We start from the raw sequence: 20703 nt of genomic DNA on the forward strand, positions 1-20703 counted from the left end.
AGTAAATTGGGAAGGTAACATGGACAAGAAATTAACATCGAGCTATTACAACATAAGCGGGTTTTTTGCCACGACAATTTCCGAAGGTAAGGTTGGATCTTTGACTGGGGTCATATCCAAGTCACACCAGGTCATCGGGATGTGTCTGAGACTGAGAGCTCCTTGAACTCGGCTTGTTAACAATTTCTACACTTTAAGCTAAATCTACGTATAAATTCGTACACTTCAGTAATTTATACCCTGAGATTTGGCTGCCGCTTTCATTATTTTTCTGGGTTGTGGCGAGATTTGTCATTCCCTTCTTTCAGTTTTTCTCCCCAGAATTACAGGTGAGGTACCTTTCTGTTTGGGTACTCAGAAGTGCATCGGGAAGCAAAGCAACTTTTAAGTTTTCTTCTTTTCCCCTTCTTGTCACACTCATCGATTAATGTTAGGAACTTGTGAATGAGAAGATAAATAGGAAAAGATCTGCCTCGTTCAATTGGTCTTGGTTGGCTTGGTAGAAATGAAAACGATAAAAAAAGACACAAAGCAGCATCTATAATTTCCAAGTGAATAGTTCGAATACCTCTTACCTTTGTGGATACTTGCTTAGTCACAAGTTCATAAACCTTGTATGGAATTTTATTGCTGTAATTAGTGCTGATTCTTGCAGTTTGGTCCTTCCAATGCGGCTACTTCTTGTTGGATTAAACAGAATGCTTCTCCTTTTCGCTTTAGTTTCTACTTTCTGGTAAGCAGTCACCAGGCATTCCAGTCTCCTTTGAATTTAGACATTATATTCGGCATTCCAGTCTCCTTAGAAACTTTTTATCTTCTTAGAATTATTGAAAATCGGCAGTTTCAATATCTTGAGTATTATGATCTCTGGGCAACTCGACAGAAAAATTAGGAGAAGCAATTGATAAGTTCCACGATGGGCAGCAAGAAATATTCTTGATTTTCTGCTTCCCACCTCCTCTTTCTGTCTTGTATGTTTGATAGCTTTGGGAGATTGAACTGGTAAATAATTTTAATGAATGTATCTATGTGAAAAGGAGATTCTGCATCCCCAAATTCTTACAAGCATCAAGGGGGTAGAAAATGTTATCTTATAAGTACCTCCCGATAACACTATGAGACAAACTGACTGGATGGTCTCCTAAAAACATACAGGTCTTTGAGCAATGGAAATGAAAACAAGGAGAAAACTCTAGCTATTATAAAACCAGATGGATTGCTAGGTAACTATACAGATGATATCAAGAAAACAATTCTAGAATCTGGTTTCTGCATCCTTAAGGAAAAGAGGGTTCAACTTGATGAGGACACCGTAGCAAGATTTTATGCAGAGCACTCTTCTAAAAACTTCTTTGTAAGCCTTATAAAGTACATGACAAGGTATCTCCCTGACTTTCTTGATCTCAGCATGTAACAGTATTGCAACTTTTTTGAGTTAAACTCTTTGTTGGATTTGCCTCATCGCCCAAGTAAATATAAAGAACATAAGTCTTATTTACTCCACATCATTATAATGCTCAACTTGTTGGGTCAAATTATATCCAAGTTCAATATTATCCCTTTATGGCCAGATTTATTGAAGTTAAACCGAGTTTCGATTGTTTTGTTTGTTGTATGTCTTTCTTGACTATGCAATAACAATTTGGTTTTCCATAATTATTGTGGGAATGAAGTTACTCAATACAGAACCAAGGGGAGGTCTTTTTAGGGTCCATAATACAAAAGCTTTGATATTGACCAACATTATAGCTTTTATTATCGTATGGTAAGCACAATAAAACATAGGTTATATGTCAACTGTCAAGCCCTACCTTTATCATATGGTTGCCATCTAATGATTTTTGTAGTCAACTGCTTGGGTGAGGAAATTCTGGCCTCACTTTTGTGGGAAGTAAAGCCTCATCAGAGTTATTTCTGTTTGGCTCTCATTTTAATAATTGCTTGATGTTGCTTTCTAGCTGTTATCTTGTTCTGAATCTCCTTGCATCCTTTTCTGTGACAATTGTTTATCAGTGGGCCAGTATTGGTTATGATTTTGGAGAAGGAAAATGCTATCGCCGATTGGCGTGCCTTAATGGGGCCAACTGATGCACGCAAGGCTAAGATTACTCATCCTCACAGGTTATCTAGATTATTGTTTACACTTTCTCTGTTTGGGTTCAGATGAACTTTAGGTTTAAAATATTTGCTCAACTTCTTTACATTTGAGCCTTTAGACTGTGATCAAAGTGAGAGACAATATCATGACATTTATTGCTATAATCTCTGCTATCTTTTTTGTATGGTGAAATAGTTTTCCTTTTTGTACAGCATCAGAGCAATGTGTGGCCTGGACATTGAAAGGAATTGTGTTCATGGCTCAGATTCTCTTAAATCTGCACAAAGAGAAATATTATTTTTCTTCAGAGAGCTGTCTGCAGGTTAATTCTAACTCTACTTTTTTAAGAAATATATTGAAAAAATATTTTCTCGGATGCTGCACTTGATTTAGTCACTGGACTTTGCTTTATGAGGATGTTTTTTGGTTCATTGCATACTCATTAGGTAGGCCTGACTGGTCATGGACCTCAGTAATTTGGCCCTCTTGATAGTGGTAATAATGGCTACATCGTTGGGCCAATGAACTAATTTATGGCACCAGCCTTAGTATGCATTTGGAAATCCGTTCATCACAAGCTTTACCTTGAAAGTCGTAGAATTATGTTTCCAACTGAGAGCCAAACACACTAAGTGCTTGGTTGGATTAGCATTTGCAAAAATGAAGTTTCTACAAACTACAGTTTAGATGCTCTTTTATGAAAAAGTCAGTTTGATAAACTTTAGTCTTTGAGGTTGAGATGAATTAGATATCAAAGGTTTGATTACTACCCTTTTCCCACTTCCTACAACCCAAGGAAGCACCTCTAAAAATAAGACGTGGGCATTTAGGCCCCTGCAACGCCACATGCTCAGCCAAGCAATGCAGGTTTCTTCTTAGGAGGGTGGGAACAACTTCTCAGGTGTTCCGTTGGCTTCTTTCTATGCAAGTTTCTAGCTGTTTTTCCCAGTGCTCTCTAGCCATGGCTTTAAACTATTTAAAATCTTTTTATTGTTTTTTTTTTTCTTTATTCTTTATGCAGCATGTAGATGGAGATAATAAAATTTGTAACGAGTCATATTATTCCTAAGCTACGAACAGTGTGATCTATGCTGTCATTAGTGGATGTAGGGTAGGTTTGAACGATGAAAACTCCAATATTATCTTGATTATGGCAGCCCTTTTAAAATACTCTCTTCGATCTTGAATTCAATGAACAAAGGTTAAAAAGGGAAATGAATTATTGAAAAATCAAAACCATCCTAATCCATAGTACTCCGTGAACTTTTGAACATCCAATTACTGTTTGAGATGCTCAAGCCGCTTCACTTCACTCCTTAGTCCTTACCATTCCCAATCCATTCTGCCGATCAAACGCCTTGCATTTGAAAGGAAAAGAAAGGCATGTGGATCTATCTAATCATATACTCATATGAGTTGATATTAATTTTCTATTTTCCAATTTAAGCCAGAATTCTCTGATTTATCAGATCCTCTAATGAAAGTTAACTAAAAAATTAGCTCTCTGATTACTTTGTCTCTTTATTTCTTTGGTCAGATGTGGTCACTGAACATGATGAACTGTAACTGATGAGGATTTGAAGCGGATACACAATTTTCTTGTTGAGCTAACTTCATTGGCTTACAAATTGCTTCAATGCCTATATGGTCTGAGATTTGCTTGATTTTTCATGAAATTGAGTTGAGCTGATTCAAAGAGGTTGATCTATGCTGAAGTTGTGACTTGTGAATATGAAATTTTGACCTAAATAAAGTGAATTTTTTAATCTTGTATAAAATGATTCAACCAAAAAAAAAAAAAACATTGTTATTTTATACAAGTTACTCATATTTAAAAACTATAAATGAAAAGTCACCAGTTGCTGAAATGTGACGCTGGGGGATCCATCATCCATGGTCTCAAAGGAATGGCCCATTGAAACTCGCCGTTCCCTTTTTCTTGTCCCAAAGAAACAATGGTCAAGCATGTTTTGTTTATTTCTAGGAACGTGACAAATTGCACACTATTTCTACCATAGTGCGTATAGTTCAAACAATGGAGTTGCAGTGGGTTATATAAAATGGAAAAACGTTTATACTCGATATGTGTGGTAAGTATGGTAAGATTTACAACTTTAATAGATTTGATTCATGCAATTTTCTTGAGAGGTTGGTTTCGTCACTTGGCTCCTCTTGTTTCACTAGGAAACACCGAAGCACAAGTCTATTAGTTTCTCTAACACTGAGGATGTTTGGTAACCCTCAAAAGTGCTTTTCAGAAATATTTTTCTGTAAAACGAAGTAAATTTCTCCACATATTTACTTCATAAACTGTAAAAACACTTTTGAAATCATATTTTGGTTTTCATCTAAGCACTCCCTAAATTAATGAGAGATTTGGGTTAAGTTAATATTCTTGGCGACTCTGAAATTGCTCTCACATTTTGGCGTTGCTCCAATGGCAATGCTGATTTGAGGCAAACACTATTCCAAACATAGCCTAAATCTTCACCATCCATGTGATCTAATGGCCACAAAGCAATGTTGCTGGCTTCTTGTCATGGGCAAGAAATGATCAACTCTAAGTGTAAAACTAGTGATTCCAAGGAAGAGAACTTGGCATTGCAAACCTCATGCCGTCAACTCACCAAATTAATGACCATTCCATCGACTTTGTTTAGTTGGAGGTTGGATTTAGTCATAAAATCTCAATCTATTTTATTATTTACATTTATAATTTTTCTTCAAATTAATTTACATAATTCATATATTGATATATAATTTAATATTATACAGAGATGTTTTCAAAGTTGATGTCTCGTTTTAAACTAATTTAATTGACTTTATTAATTTAACCAAATTAATTAAGTAACTCTTATATGTAAAAAAAACGTGTGCGCGTTGACAAGAAGAAATTTTGGACTAATGGAAGCAAATAGAGGAGGGAATTGACTTAAAAGAAGTTTTTTTTTTTGTTTCTTTTTCTGCTTCTCACTCATTGCATCTCCATCTCTTTTTCAGTTATTGGGATGCCGCAATCCCATATGGGGTTTGAGATGAGCACAAGCTGGAATTTTCATTTTGCTCTCCTTTTGGGGATATATAGGACACAAGCTAGAGGCATCCCAATTCCCTTCCATGAACACCTTTACCAATATTAAGGAATTGCCCCAAAAAAAAGGCAGCGTAAATAGCCCGGTTGATTGTGTTGTAGTTTTTTTGAAACTTTCCTTAGCCAATAAATCAGATGGATGGTGGAGATTTGACTACAGAGAAAACTTGACAAATGTTGATTTGAAAAGATTTGGTTTTGGTGGATGTTTAGATTAACTTTTTAGAGGTGATTTTACGAAATCCAAGATAAATTTGTAAAATAAATTTTATCTTGACTTACATAAAAGTATTTTTTTCTTAATTGCTTATAAGGACATAAATGAGAGAGAGACTTGGTTTCCAATAATTTCATTGTTCTACTTTTGCTTTTCTATTCAAACCATTAAAAAAGTGATACAAATTGCAGTTAGTGTATACTTCGTAGCAAATTGCATGGTTTACATGTTATAAACAGTCCTTGCAATAATGGAGCCAAATTTAGTTTTCTTTTTAAAAAAGAATTTAATATTTTAAGGAATTTATTGTATGTTGTTGTTAGATATTTGATCATATTTTTTGAATTTATGAACTAAATAATTCATTATCAAGGAAACCAATTCTGAAATACATTTAAAGAATCAGTCCAAGTTAAAACTATTTTTTGAAAATAAATATATGAAAACATTCTTTATTTGATGATGAATTGGAAACTGAATCTCTTTTATGTCTGCATCTTTTGTTCATCTCAAAGAATGATGTGTTGTACTTATGTTTCATATTAAATCTATACATTACCTTCAAATTTGATTGAATGATTTGAATTTTAAATATCAATTTTATTTTAATATGAGTTACATCTTTTTATTTGGCAGGTGACATAATGCTTTTATTTTATATTATACTCTTGTTAAAATAAAAATGTCAAAATTATAAAAAGCTCAAATAAAACTTAAATATTTGAACCTGAGATGACATTTTAGATATCTTAAATGCATTTGTATCTTGTACTATGCTTTTTTTTAATCTTGAAAACCATCAAAATTTAATATTATTCATCACTCTAAATTTCAATTATCATCTCAGACTCGGACCCAATTAGAATGAAGCTTTTCTGTCAATTTATTTTATTTTCCGATCTCCAAGCCTTAAATGTATCTGACTATCTGATTCTTTAGTATAAGTCATTTTCAGAAGGTGTTTTTAATTTTATTTGAAAATCTCCTTCTGTAATTTCAAAGCACTAATAAGTTTTCTTCCATACATACCCTTAGTGAATATAGTTAAAATAACGTTAAAGATTAATATAGTTAATAAAAATAATACTCCTTCTGGTTAATAAAAATAATGCTCCTTCCAGTTAATATAGAAGCTAATTGAGGAGTTTGTTTTAATTTTAAATATGTAACCTTAATATTATGTCTCTCAAATTTATAATTTTTTTTAAAGTTATCTTTATTAATTGTGCTTGTAAAGAAAGCTTCCACCAATGATAATAATTTTCAATACAAATTAAAAAAAGGATATTCTTAAAAATATAACACATTTTTTAGATAATTAATCTAACTAATTTTCTTAATATTTATAAAATATAGTGAGATATGACTCGTATTTTTGAATTGGTTATTGTTTACTAGTGCTAGCTAGTAAAAATCTTTGAAAATATTTGTATGCATTCAACTTGGGATGCCCAAATTTCACTGCAAAATCACAAATCCCAATATTAGAAAATGGCTTTAGCAAACAGAATCCTAATAAAAAGCCAAAGATGAAGGGTTTGGTGTCTTCGAGTGACAACTCTACAAGGGTCATTCATGGCTTCATGTTTTGACAAATCATGAAAGAGATGAAGCAACCTAGTCAAACTACAATCATCATCATCATCAATTCTATACATATACATATGCATATATTTATATATATATCACTATACACATCTATAACGTGCATGCATGCTTGGACGATTTGATTCCACGACGAGTCTCTCACATAATAATTATAATTAATTACGGGTTAAGTGCCTAATCATTCCATAATTAGTAATAACTTTTCGAGCTTACTTTTCTTAGAATGTTTCCTCAAACCCTAAGCATCTAGTAGTTTCAATATCCACATGGCCACGCATATATTTCCTTATTTCCTTCACAAAAGTCGTAATCTTGGTTTAAGTGATGATTTACTCTATTTCATCATATCTCTCATTATTTTGCATCTCGAGGATTATATATATTATATTCTTTTTCTCTCTTCCTTAAAGTACGTTCTTCCTTCTCAAACATCAATTCGTATCCATTTCTACAATGTTCGTGTTACACACACACACATCATAGTTATATATATTATGGCACTAAATCATATGCCTAATTTCTAAGGATCATTGATTGAGATCAGAACTAATTTGGAATATTAAATAATTATTAGAGAAACTAATTAACTATATATATAGTCATCTGTGACATCATGCTAGCAATAATTAATTGTTGACACACCATCGGTGGTTTTTGGTGTGGAAATTGACTTAGCGGTTTGAATTCATATATAGCAAAATCACTTAAAATAAAATAAGCTGAGCACCCTCTTAAAAGTCTAAGAGCTTGTTTGGAGTTGTTTAGTATTAATACTTATAAACATATTCATAGAAGTAGAGGCAAAATTTTCTACATATACTTGTATCATATTTCATAAGTCATAATTAAAAACTGCTTTAACAGGATCATATTGTCATTCAAAATAAACACAGATGAAGTGTTTGGATAGAATTAAAATCATGGTTTTAAAACTTAAAAGTATTTTTATGTTGCATGAAATAAATATGTAAAGAAGTTTGTTTCATTTTGAGAAAAAATGCTTCTAAAAAGCACTTTTGGATGTTTCCAAACACTCCCAAAGTAAATCTACTGGACTAAAATAGAGGCCCCCATTGACTATGTGTTATATATGAGCACAAATCTAATCAGAGTTTAATCTTAGAGGACTAGCTTATTGGATAGGAGGGTTTAAGTAATTAGAATCCTCTTGATCCGTAAATATTGGCCTCTAAGTAAGGCACCTTTATTATCAACACAGTTCCAAAACAAAATTCAAATATGTCAAAAGATTAACTTATTTGATAGAAAATCTCATTAAACTTATATTTTTTTTTGCGAGCATTAAACTTATATATAAATGTAAAATTTGTGCTAGGTGACTCATAACACCATGGTCTCACCAACAATAATAATAATTTTTATTAGTTAATTATCGAAGGCAAGGACCTCAAAAAGCAAGGATCAAATCTATTCAATCACATCATGCTGTTAGAAAAACTGGAGTACTTATGAAGTTTTCAATATAAGCATGGTAATTTCCTTTGTGTATTCGAATAATATACTACAGTTGAATTACATGAGACATTCAGTGTCATTTTTCACCTTCCAGATACTTTCGATAATTAATTTATCAATTTATTACTCCTTGGTAACACTAAAAACTTTGAAGGCATAATGTTGAAAATTTTAAGAGCTTTGTAATTGGTAATTAATGGGACAATTTTACGGGAACGTTATGTGACTGGTACGTACAAAGTTTACGGGTTCACCAATTAGATGGTTTAGATTAACTAAACTTGCTTTGTATTTCCATCCTTAATCATGGAAACTGTGCTTTATGTCTCTCTTCACATACATTAATTATTTGGTTAATTAATTAATAATTATAAATTTATTCCATCGTGGCCACGCTTCAACAGGATGGAGCTCGATAATCTTGAAATCAGGAGCTCATGTTTAAGCTATATAAATATCTCATCCTTTATTTTTTTTTAATCAAGAGTTTTAAATTTTCAACCTCTATATAGAGTATTTAGATCTCATTTCGAAGTGAACTTTACAGATGGGGTAATTTTTTTAATAAAATATGTCCTAGAATTAATTAATTCGACTGAAATTCTATCGAGGTAATTTTTTTTTTAAATAAAGAGTTGGAACATACTGTTGGGTGTTGACTGTTTAGAGATTAGCGTTTTGATTTTGGACAAATGAGATTAGATTAGGATCACCCAAAAAGAATGAGATTAGATTGGCATTTAATTTAATTTAATGTGACAAAGAATGCTAAAAAATGAGTTAATTATATCAATTCGTTTGGTTAAATTAAGAGTATAATATGTTATGCATGGATTTAGAAAGAATAAGTCAACCCGACCCCTTTGGCACACGTGTTGGTCCGACAGGAGATGATGAAAATCACCATGTCGCAACACGTGGCTAACTGCCATCACCTAACCTCCATCCCTTCCTCATGTGGTTCCTCCCCTTCCCTCTCCAGGTATTTAATTTTTAAGTTAAGTCGGATTTATAATTTGTTTCCTAATTGAAAACTATCAATTATGTTTAAAAATATAAATAGATAGATTGGGGTCTTATAATAGGACCAAATTCAAATAGGTCTTATAATAACAGGAGTAATTTTTTCTTTCTCTTTTTGAAAAACAATTGTTAATATAAGAGAAATAAGGAAGGGGATTACAACTATTCTTCCTTCCTTAATATATGTTAGGCATAAATCATAGTTTAAGACTACTAATTAAATTTCTTAAAAAATAAACAAAACATTTTATTGTTATATTTCAACCGGTTAACTTGACAATTCTATCAGTTTTGACAGATTTAAGGCTTCTAATTTTTAAGTAAATTGCTTACTTTTTTAACTTATTGGAGGCAATCATATGTTTGAAGCAACATTAACCATTTAACACCAGTATAGTCTTAATAAGAATTTAAACATTAGTTCGTCACGTTGTAAGAGATTAATCTCTTTTGCTATATTTTCAGACCATTGGTTGTACGCATATATCATTTTGCAGCAACTAAATTTGAAGTGCTTTACTCCATCAGCATTAGTACATGTATGATCTTATGGTTCATTGGATTCCATCGTCTTGTACTCTCTCTACATGCGCCCTATCTCATCTTATGGCTTGGTAATGGCCGGACTCTTTAATCTTCCTAAGAAATAAGTATATATGTATACGGATAATATAATGATGTAGGATACTCTATCATGGCAAGTTGATGGAGCAGGTGAAATAAATCCAGGAATTGGTCTTGTAAAAAACCGACATTCCCACGCGAGACCATGGTTTAATTTCTCCATCTGATCTTGTTCAAAATGTCGCACACACACACACACACACACACACACACATACATACGCGTATATAGTAGCGTACTATACACACATCTCTTTTTTCAGATTTAATACTTTGTCTTCTTCTGCTAATCTACCTGGGCTGCCCATACCTCCCTTCTCTGATACAACTTCATTTTTGTCTGCGTGCTTCAGTTTTGTACCTCTCCCTCTCTCTAATTCTCTCATCAACAAAAGAGAGATCATCACACTGAAACCTGCAAGTTCCAAGACACATGATGTTACTAGCAATTAGATATATTGGGAGGAACAAAATATATTAGGGTTTGGTACCAAAATCCCAACCATTCGCTGACAGCTGCAGTTCGAAACACCAAATCTAAGTAACCATATTTATTATATATGTACAGTACATTCTCTTATGTGCAACTATACCGACACAAATTAAAACTACTGCGCATTTTTGGCTTCGTGGGACTAAGTTTCACTATTATTCTATCCTTCCCTTTATGGAACTTTGAACAGTAAACAATTTCACCAACTGTACGTGAGATCGATTTCACAACACTGGATCTAGAAACCATGCATATCTATATAGCTATATATCTCCTACCTTTTATTGCTGAGTGTTTCATTTTATACTATGAATCTCTGCATTAATATATTAACTAGAGATGTTATATACGTATCCTTATTTTTCATGAATATATATATCATGGTACGTACAATTGTTATTGTTAATAATATTAAAAATACTCCACAAATGAGGATAGTGTGTATGGAGATTGGGTTTCTCTCGTCTTTGAGGAGGCCGATCTTTATGAAGATCAGCATTCTGCGATCCAACGGTTAGAAATTGAGACATGGCAGAGGAGAATGTCCTTCGTGCTGTGAATGAATATAATAATGTTCGGAGATTATTAAAATGCAAGATATGATTATATATAAAGAGAGAGATGGAAGATTGGTCAGATACAAAGACACAGATTAGGAAAGGAGTGAAAAAAAAGAAAGGAAGGAAGAAAGAAAGAAGCAGCCATTGGGGACTTGAACCCCAAAGAGAAATCAAATCAAGCTAATTAATTAGAGCCACACGTCTCAATTTGGCCATGAAATTCATCAAAATATTCATCCCCATCTTAGATTTCCAATCCCAAAGCTCTTCCCTCTCTGGTTTTTAAGATCTCCTCTTCATCAACACACCATTCTCATTCTCTTCTCTGCAAATTCGTGTTTCTGCAACTTCGCCTCCCTCTCTCACCATCTCTATTTTCTAGTTTCACGATGAAGGTGCGTACGTAAATCCCAGTGGGGATTTTGTGTGTGTGTGTGTGTGTTTTGTATCCGACAGAGACATTAGCTAGTTAATGTTGTCTCTCTCTCTCTCTCTCTCTCAGTTCATGAAATGTTTGGACTTATCATTTGCAGTTTCTCAGCTGGATGCAAAATAGATTTGGTGGGAAACAAGAGAACAGAAGACCAACCTCATCATATGCAGCTCCTTGTAAGTCTTCACACTCTTCATAATCCATTCACGTTCTCCTCTTAAGATCCTGTAGTTTGATAACTGATTAAAAACTAGATAATATATAATTATAATATAGATATATATATATATGTGCTGCAGTTAGTTACAAGGATCTGTTCTTATACGTACTCTATTATATTGCACATTTTCTGATATATCTTGTTATATACATATATATGTATTCTCATTTGATCATTTTCATGATGCTTCGCTTTTTACACCTGTGCACGTAACAAACATCATCGTCATTCTGATGATCGACTCATAGAATTGAATTAAGTCGGCCAAAACATACGAACACGCAGCAGATCAGATCTCCAGTGATAGTGATATGGACATTCCCACACAGGATCTTAGCTTGTTTTGCGTTTGTTAATTTGCCACTAATTAGTTGGAGATTACACTACTATTTCTAATACTGATCGAAGAGTTCTCGAACTCTTCATATAATTAACGTAAAATATGATGATGTGGTTAATTCCTATATGCTAAACCGTAGAACATTCCAAATGAACATATTTAGTAGCTAGGGTGTTCACATCCCAAGAGTTTTCGTTTCTTTTCATGGATTACTGTGCTTAAACTTTCCCATAATATCGGAGATAATTTAGAATATTCACACAGATTAAAATAATTAGCTATCAATAATCAAGCCCTTTTTTTCTTTTTAATTTTTCTGTCTGTAGCAGACAAAAGGACTTAGATTTTGGATCTCTACATGAAGAACGCTGTTGTCGATACTGTCTAGAATAGAAGACACATTTGTTGCTGCACTCATCTTCATCTTGCCTTGCCTCCCCTCTATATATACATGTGCATGTACATCCTGCGCAACAATTGTCAATAGAGAATTAAAATTTTTTAAGGTTTTGATTAAATTATTATATATAAGAAATTCTTCTTGGCTTATTATATAATATCATTTAGTTTTCTAAGAACAATTTTTCTTTCCAAGATTTAGGAGGCTGTGATTTTATTTTATTAATATTTACGTAAGGTACACAAAATTGTTAAACTCATTAGCTATTGAATACAATTTTTATTAGGAGAAAAAACAGCTAGTCCTAAAGTTTACATAGTTCTAAAAGCATCCTTTAGTGGAAGAATGCAATCCATTACTAATTGAATAAATAAACCAGAATTATTATTTTTTTATAGGCAATGTATTACAATTCAAATTATACACTATTTTAAAATTTATAATAACTTGACTTCTTTTTGGTCAGACGTACACTCCAACAACATCTAATTAGCATTGATATTTTTTCTCTTGAAATTATTCAGCAACGATATAAATCCTGTAAAAAAAAATCCACGATAGAAGCAGAAACACACCAAAGTACGACACCTTAATGTTTCAATAATAAACAAATATAAAATTTATAGTTAAAATATTAGGAGAATTAAAATGAGGTTTAATAATAAATCTCAATAACAAGTAAATAGTTGTCATTTTTTATTTTAGAATTTGTTATTATTAGCTACTCTTTTATCATTAAAACTTTTAGTAATTATATTCTTTTTAAGGAATTTATAACAATTCTTCCTAAAATATTTATAAGGGATAATAAGATTATTTATTTTAATGCATTTTTTTATTTCAATGTTTATATATATAATTTATTGTTTTAGATATTAAAAGGATGAGGTTTAAAAAAGCAAAGGATATAAAAAGGATGAGTTTTCATTTTAAAAAAAAAACCAAAATTAGTTGTTGAAAATCATTTGTTCACCATCAAATGGGGTAAAATATTTCTCTGACGTGTCCCGTTCATGCACAGATCAAGCAAAACAAGAGCCTCGGGAAGAATTCAGCGACTGGCCTCATGGTCTCCTAGCCATAGGAACTTTTGGAAACAACAATGAGATCAAAGAAACCCTAAATCATAATGATCAGACCCAAAATCCTCCAGAAGATGATCCTTCGTCGTCTGAGGAATTAGCAGATTTCACTCCCGAAGAAATCGGCAAACTACAGAAGGAGTTAACCAGGCTCTTGCGACGAAAACCAAACAAAAATGTCGAAAAGGAAATCTCTGAGCTCCCTCTGGATAGATTCCTCAATTGCCCATCCAGCTTGGAGGTCGATCGGAGAATCAGCAACGCTCTTTGCACCGATCCTGATGATAATCTTACTAACAGAAATAATAAAGAAGAAGAAGATATTCAGAAGACGCTTAGTGTCATACTTGGTAAATGCAAAAACATTTGTGCAGATAATAGCAAGAAAGCCATAGGGAAGAAATCTATTTCGTTTCTGATAAAGAAGATGTTCGTTTGTGCGAAGGGGTTTGCCCCACAACCCAGTCTCAGAGATACCCTACAAGAGTCAAGAATGGAAAAGGTACATGCACCCCACAAGTTTGCATAAAAATCTCTGTATTCTTTGCATTTTGATACAATGCTTGATAAATGATTAGTATGTGGTAATTATCGTAAGCTCATAGTGCAAAATCACAAAGTTGTTTTTTCTTTCTTTTCCATTTAAGTCTGTAATTTTTAATATATCACGCTGCTATGTCTGTACTGAATCTCTGCACACTGTGATCATAACTACAGCTTTTGAGGACAATTCTTCACAAGAATATATACTCTCAATGTTCTCCATCTCGGGCGTCATCATCAAAGAAGCGCCTTGAGGACAGAAAGGCTCTAAGGAAGAGGAATGAGGATGAACCTATAGAAGAGAAAACTGACGATGGCTGTAAATGGGTCAGGACTGATTCTGAATGTGAGTTCTTGCTAACTTTCTAAGGTCTTATGGGGCAGGAAGTTGATGGGTAATAGAACTAAAAAAATCCAAGGACTAATGAGATCATTTTTCTTATTGCAGATATTGTTCTAGAGATATAAATCTGCTTTTCTTGGTGCTGTCTCCTTTTTTTCACTTCTTCAGGTAAGCTCTTCAGTTTCATTAAATATCAGTAAGCAATAAAAGTGCGTATACCTCAAAAATGCTTCTTCATCGAAGTTGCATTAGAAAATGTTAAACTTTATGGCCATCTGAAGTCATATCCAAGTTTATCTAACTCAAGAAGCAAATTATCTCATGCCAAACAATTTTTTATCCACAAGGAGCATGCAAGTATCTAACTAAATATCATAATACCCTTCTATGCAGATGTACAATATAACAGTGCCTCAGACTCGAGCGAGAAGTCAAATATGTAACAATGGTGATTGAATGATGAAGTGGAGCTCGCATTTTTAGAAACAGAGTTCATCTTTGATGCTGCATCATGATATGTAGTGGTGCAGAGTATGTGTCTCTGTTTTCTCCCCCTTTTTTCATGGTTGTATCTGTTAATGCAGGGCAATTCATGTTACAGAAAATTGTAGAAAGGATTGATGTATTCATCTGTTCTGTGCTTGTACTCTTAACTCCACTTTTTCCTCTGCCAAGTTGTCAGCTTTTCTCTTTATAAGATGATTTGCAGATGAATAATTCTCAGTATTAACAAATGTTCTTTAATCTCTCATTTTTCACAAGTAACAGAAGTAGGGCTAATTTTAAATTCCACCCAAATGTATCGGCCTATCCTCATTTGATATAATAATTAGAAGATGTCATAGAGAGAAATACATTGATTGAAAAAAATGGGGAAATTCATATTACGTCTCACACGGCCAAATCACTCAACAGTCTTGTTATAATATTAAGCTTGCAACAAATCAGGCTCTGTTTTCATATGTGGATTGTGTGATAAGTTGATTCACCCGCAAGCTCATTCTATTAATAAACGTAGTATAAAAATTCATTCATTTTTTTAATATATATATAAGTTAATTTTATTAACTAAATTTTTATTTAAAAATTCTGTTAAAAAGATTTAGTTAAAATTTTAACAAATTTATTAACAAACCAAAATCATTTTACCTGCGTCTCTCTTCCACAGTTCCACTTCCTAACATGGACATAACAGAAGGGGAAATAAAATGTTTTTAACAAGCCAAACGGAAAATACCTCTACAGTGAAACGGGAAGAGCGCCGCAAATAACTACGGTCATCAGCTGAGCAGACAAACGGAGTTAATGGAGGAAGGAACTAGCAGCTGGACTCATCTAGCTCCAGCTATTCCCAACCCATATCCCTAAACCTAGAGCTACAAAATTCAGACCCAACTTAATTGTATTTCCCTTTCTTGCTCAATCTTTTCCCGCTCGCTCTGCTCTTCAAACCCTCTCCCTTTCTGCCACAATTCTCTTCTCGCACTCTTCCTGGATCCAAGGGAGTTTTTCCGACCACCTTGTTCCATCCATCCGGAAGAGTGACCTCATGTTTTTCGGATTCGCTTTGATTTGGACCTAAGACCGAAGGTCCTTTCTCTTTTGATCCCCTGCGGAAAGCTTAGGGTTTTTTTTTAGGGGGAAAAGCTTATTCGTGTAGTGGGTATTTCGGGGTTATCGGGATTTTGTTGCTATCAAGGATTCCTGAAGTGTTCGGTTAGGCGCCAGAGATCAATCTGTGCTGCCAATGCCATTTGTGTGGTTTCTAGAGAAATTTTCGGTGGTTTTTGAGATACCGAAAGCGTTTCAGCTCCATAATGGCTTGGGCAGGCCCAGAGGATGTCTACCTTTCTACTTCACTTGCTAGTTATCTTGACAGTGAGAATTCTCCCCTTATGTACTATTCCATATTGATAAGAGATTCGAAGAAGATTATCTGTATTAATTGAACATTTTACTTCCGGCAACTGTGAATTTAAGCATTACTATTAAGTTGAGGAAGGACTGACTTCTCTTTCTTTTCATCGTCTACTTGTTTGACATTTCTGTTGAAGTTTATGTTGTAGTTATTTTATCGGTGTAACCTACGACATCCTGTTATGTGCCAAATATGCTCGAGTCTTAGCTGTTGTGTAACCATTTTATGGGGAAAGGGGTCCCTTTTCAGTAATAGTACATATCTCTGTTGTACGTTGTGCATGCATGTTAGTTTCTTACCTCCCTACGGTGCATATGAGATCATATATTTGACGCCTACCATCTGTAGTTTGGGAACTTGGCTGTGACTAACAGCTTGAACGTGTAGAGAATCAGAGATTCAACAATCCTCATCTGTTGAATGTATGACCAAAGAAAATATTGGATGCCAAAATGTCTTGACGATCTTGAATTTTTTGAGGACCTCCAGTTTTTATAAAAGCAATGTACGAGAAGCAAGTCATATGGAAATATTTGAACTTGATTGGTATGATATGGTTGTACTAGATACCTTTAGATAACACCGCTTGAGGTAACAACATTGATTTTTCCAAGAGCCTTATTCCGCATCTCCTTTTGTTTACCTTAATTCAATCTAATTTCTTCCTTAATTCTACCATAGTTTCTGCTGCTTCTGCAATTGAGGGTATGCATGAACCTTGAATCACTTTCTAGTTTAGTTGTTTCAACTCACGAGTCAGGACAGTTAAAGTAACTCTGGCTAAAGTGAATGCTTGACAGTGCCTATTTATCTTACATTCATAACAAGGAAAAGATGCAAATTCTGCTATTTAAAAATATTATTTGTCGAAAAGCTTTCATTGCTTGTGCCATACAGACCGCCACTATAAAGAATTGTTTAGATATTGGTTCCAAGGCAATGGAAGCCAGATAGAGTTGTAAATTTATTTCAATTATACTGTTCAAGTAAACTTATTTTGCAATTATTGTGTCAATTCTTGATGTTCTGATGCTATTGACTTTGTAGAGAAACTTCTTGTATTGCTGAGAGATGGCCGTAAGCTCTTGGGAACACTTCTCTCTTTTGATCAATTTGGTACCAACTTTCATTCATTTGTTCTTGGTTTGACCTGCTAGGCTGCTACATGTTTAGAATCTTATATCTCATATTTACTAAATGCAGCTAATGCTGTTCTTGAGGGTGCCTGTGAGAGGGTTATTGTTGGTGATCTTTACTGTGATATCCCTCTAGGTCTCTATGTAATCCGTGGGGAGAATGTTGTTTTGATTGGTGAGCTGGTATGGCCTCTTTTTTCTCCCATTTACATTGGGTAAACTTTTTGTGCTTTTAGACCTCAGTCTTAGCCGCATTTTAAATTTTAGGACATGGAGAAGGAGGAACTTCCACAGAGCATGACACGTGTTTCAGAACCAGAAATTAAGAGGGTAAATGTTTCTGGATTGATACTTATATTTTACTGAAATTCTGAGTTTCTACTTTTGTTTTGTATTTGCCCTCGAGTGAAGATAATGTGCTGTCACATATTTATCCCGTCATGATAAATAACCAACAAATAAGCAGTTTAAAATAAAAATTATTTTGTAGAATATTTCCTATCAGTAACTGGTTATGATAACATCTAGATTGCAGCTTCCTTCTTAACAAGTATGAATCTGTGCGTGGCTGTTTCATGCACATTACATAGCTCTGTGTGATGGTGAACATAGTCTAATCTGATCAGATGCATAGACGTGATATTTTTCAAGTGAAGCTCATCAATTCTGATGTTTAACTGGTTCTAACCTGAAGTACAGTGGCACTTAAGAAGATCTATATTTGATACCAGGGTATCATAAGAATGAGCTACTAAAATCATCTTTTAACTTCTTAAGGAAGATATAGGAGAGTGTTAAAATGTATGGTAGTTTTGGTGCATCAAGACTCGAGATGAAGAGGGGAATAAAGCAACGCTTTTTCCTGACTTAAGAATGAGCAAGCATTGGTTTTTCCCTCAGTAATCCATGCATTTCTTGTAGCTCAATAGGGAACTCTGATGGGAAGCTTATGTTTAGCAAACAAGGATTATTATGCTCAAATAATGATGTTACTGCTTGTTTGCCAATTATTACAGCTCAGGACGTGATAATTATCTTTGAATAGTAATTTAGATTAAATTATGTTAAAGGACTTGCCATTATTTATTTTTGATTATATAACAAAATATCGTTAGTATTTTCTTTGTAATTGTGCATCTTTCTGCACTTGGATCTAGGCTATAGCATGCCTTCTTTCTCGGAGCATTTGAAATCAAGCCTTATGGTTCAATATTTACTGTTTTTAGCAGCAAGTCGGTTTTATAGTCGGTTGTCTTGTCCAGATTTACTTTGGTAATCACTTCAAATATTGATGACGCAGGCACAGAAGGCGGAAAGGGAGGCTAGTGATTTGAAAGGGACCATGAGGAGAAGAATGGAGTTCCTTGACATGGACTAGTGTACCCTACCACCTCAAGCTCTTGTCGTCCGCAAATATTTCAGCGGCTACTTTTCTCCTTTTGCTTCATTTTCTCTCTTCTTTTTTTGTGTGGTGGGGGCTGTTTAGAAGCTGTGGATCATAATTCTGGGAATTAGGAGGCTGAACATTGTTGAATTTTCTTGTGTAATACTGTTATGGATGAATACGAGCATTCCCTTTTTTTTGTTTTTTTTTTTGTTTTGCCCCCTTTCCTGGAGAAATTGATAATTTTAGTTATTTAAATTCATAACGATATGATAATGGTGGGAAATATCACAAAACTTTTCCACGTTGATCAGCTGGGTTCATAGTGCAATATGTATTCTATATGCCTTTTTCTGTGTGTTGTAGGCAACGAGTAGTTATTATTATTGTCCCGATATGCTGCGTGCAAAGAGGCTGCCACTCATGAACCCCTGAGATTCGTGGTTTCACTTCAATGAATAGTTATTCACTTCATTTGACTGAGTTGTTTATCACAGGCGTATTTGCGTAAGCTAAGATAAGATTCTTCTTATATAGTTACCTCATACGTGATAAACATTATTAAAAAATTGCTTTTAAAGATTTCAATCACTATTTCAAACATTTGTCATCAATGATATTTCATGGGAGATGTTGGCATAAAACCTGCTTGGAAATTTAGAATCTCCTCGAAATCGTTTGAAATTTCTAAAAACCAATTATTTACACACAAAAAAAAAAACTCAACAATTACATGGATAAATAGTAAAGAATTGATTTTCACTCGTTTTATTTTTATATAGCATATCGATTCAAAAATTTTTAAGGAGTGTGGCACCATGCTCTAATAATCATTCCCTATGGTCCCTAACAAAAGAGTTGGACGTTGTATTTATTTCTAAATATAAAATCTTAGTTGGTTTTGTCTCTCATATATATATATATATATATATATATCACTTTTTTATTTACCTAATTTATGAATTAATATACAAATTAATGTAGCATAGGAGTATTTTAAGCAGAATATGTCACATTGTTATAATTAACTAATTAATTTGATTTTTTTAATTTATATAAATTAGTTTAACTCTTATAATAGACAACAGGGAAGTAAAAATATAATTCAAAGTTCATCAAATTTATGTCCATTCGGTCATAAAAATAGTCATGTTCGATTTGCACAAAATTAATTACTACAAACTGATAATTGTTGTTATTCGATATCACTTTCTGTTTTAAATTAAAGGAAGAATCCAAAAAAAATATCTTTAAATTTTAAAATTTTAAATCAGTCTTATTTATCATATTTTAATAATAATTGATAATATTTGAAAAGTAAATAACAACACATTTTTTTAGTTATTCCTAATTTAAAATTTTAAAAATTAAAAAAAATTAAAATTTTTTTAAAATTAAAATTGGCTTTTACTTTATAAAGTGAATCTTATATTTAAAATAATCCAAAAAATGGTTAGCACCGACAGCCTTGACTTGTCATTTACCCACCAAAACTGAGAAAAATGTAGGCAGGAAAAGGAGAGATCTCGGAGAACCTACAATATTTGTTTGGCACTAATTCACTATTCTAGACACATTCATTTACACGTGTTCCCGGTTGTTTTTCACCTTTGACTTCCCAAAGTCATTCACTTGCTTCATTTTTAATGCATAAGTCCACAGTAAATCGGTGCACCGTCCCGCACATAATCATGAGCCCCACACTCACAAGCCCT

General features: G+C 33.4%; 3 protein-coding genes and 1 long non-coding RNA gene across 7 annotated transcripts; 3 read left to right on the forward strand and 1 right to left on the reverse strand.

The window, feature by feature from the left end:
- Positions 1 to 115: 115 nt before the first annotated feature.
- On the forward strand, positions 116 to 5416 carry LOC114721565 (probable nucleoside diphosphate kinase 5). 2 transcript variants are annotated; one of them, XM_028907400.1, is made up of 7 exons: positions 116 to 329; positions 656 to 733; positions 1156 to 1380; positions 2014 to 2121; positions 2311 to 2420; positions 4126 to 4188; positions 5099 to 5416. In XM_028907400.1, exons 2-6 carry the CDS (start codon positions 669 to 671, stop codon positions 4155 to 4157), a joined length of 540 nt encoding a protein of 179 aa, XP_028763233.1. In that variant the 5' UTR covers positions 116 to 329; positions 656 to 668; the 3' UTR covers positions 4158 to 4188; positions 5099 to 5416. The 2 variants fall into 2 exon arrangements, with proteins under 2 accessions (XP_028763233.1, XP_028763234.1); XM_028907401.1 differs by lacking the exons at positions 116 to 329; positions 4126 to 4188; positions 5099 to 5416 and adding exons at positions 338 to 558; positions 3636 to 3884.
- LOC114721566 (sm-like protein LSM1B) lies at positions 217 to 19301 on the forward strand. Of its 3 annotated transcripts, XM_028907405.1 has the most exons (6): positions 217 to 228; positions 17255 to 17267; positions 17516 to 17584; positions 17672 to 17787; positions 17872 to 17934; positions 18905 to 19301. In XM_028907405.1, the coding sequence occupies exons 2-6, from the start codon at positions 17258 to 17260 to the stop codon at positions 18980 to 18982; spliced, it is 336 nt and encodes a 111-aa protein (XP_028763238.1). In that variant the 5' UTR covers positions 217 to 228; positions 17255 to 17257; the 3' UTR covers positions 18983 to 19301. The 3 variants fall into 3 exon arrangements, with proteins under 3 accessions (XP_028763238.1, XP_028763235.1, XP_028763237.1); XM_028907402.1 differs by lacking the exons at positions 217 to 228; positions 17255 to 17267 and adding an exon at positions 15819 to 16428; XM_028907404.1 differs by lacking the exon at positions 217 to 228 and having other exon boundaries at positions 16450 to 17267.
- On the reverse strand, positions 4368 to 8230 carry LOC114721567 (uncharacterized). Its single transcript, XR_003738096.1, has 3 exons — positions 8217 to 8230; positions 7742 to 7744; positions 4368 to 4453 (listed from the first exon to the last, which is right to left on the reverse strand). It is a non-coding gene; the product is annotated as an uncharacterized LOC114721567 (long non-coding RNA).
- Positions 11579 to 15274, forward strand: LOC114721562 (uncharacterized). The gene is made up of 6 exons (XM_028907398.1): positions 11579 to 11584; positions 11723 to 11798; positions 13604 to 14166; positions 14382 to 14553; positions 14656 to 14718; positions 14944 to 15274. Exons 1-5 carry the CDS (start codon positions 11579 to 11581, stop codon positions 14673 to 14675), a joined length of 837 nt encoding a protein of 278 aa, XP_028763231.1. The 3' UTR covers positions 14676 to 14718; positions 14944 to 15274.
- Positions 19302 to 20703: the final 1402 nt, after the last annotated feature.

The sequence above is a fragment of the Neltuma alba genome, unplaced genomic scaffold, assembly GCF_004799145.2.
Source record: "Neltuma alba isolate B1F8T4 unplaced genomic scaffold, ASM479914v2 tig00012046_pilon, whole genome shotgun sequence".
NCBI lineage: Eukaryota > Viridiplantae > Streptophyta > Magnoliopsida > Fabales > Fabaceae > Neltuma > Neltuma alba.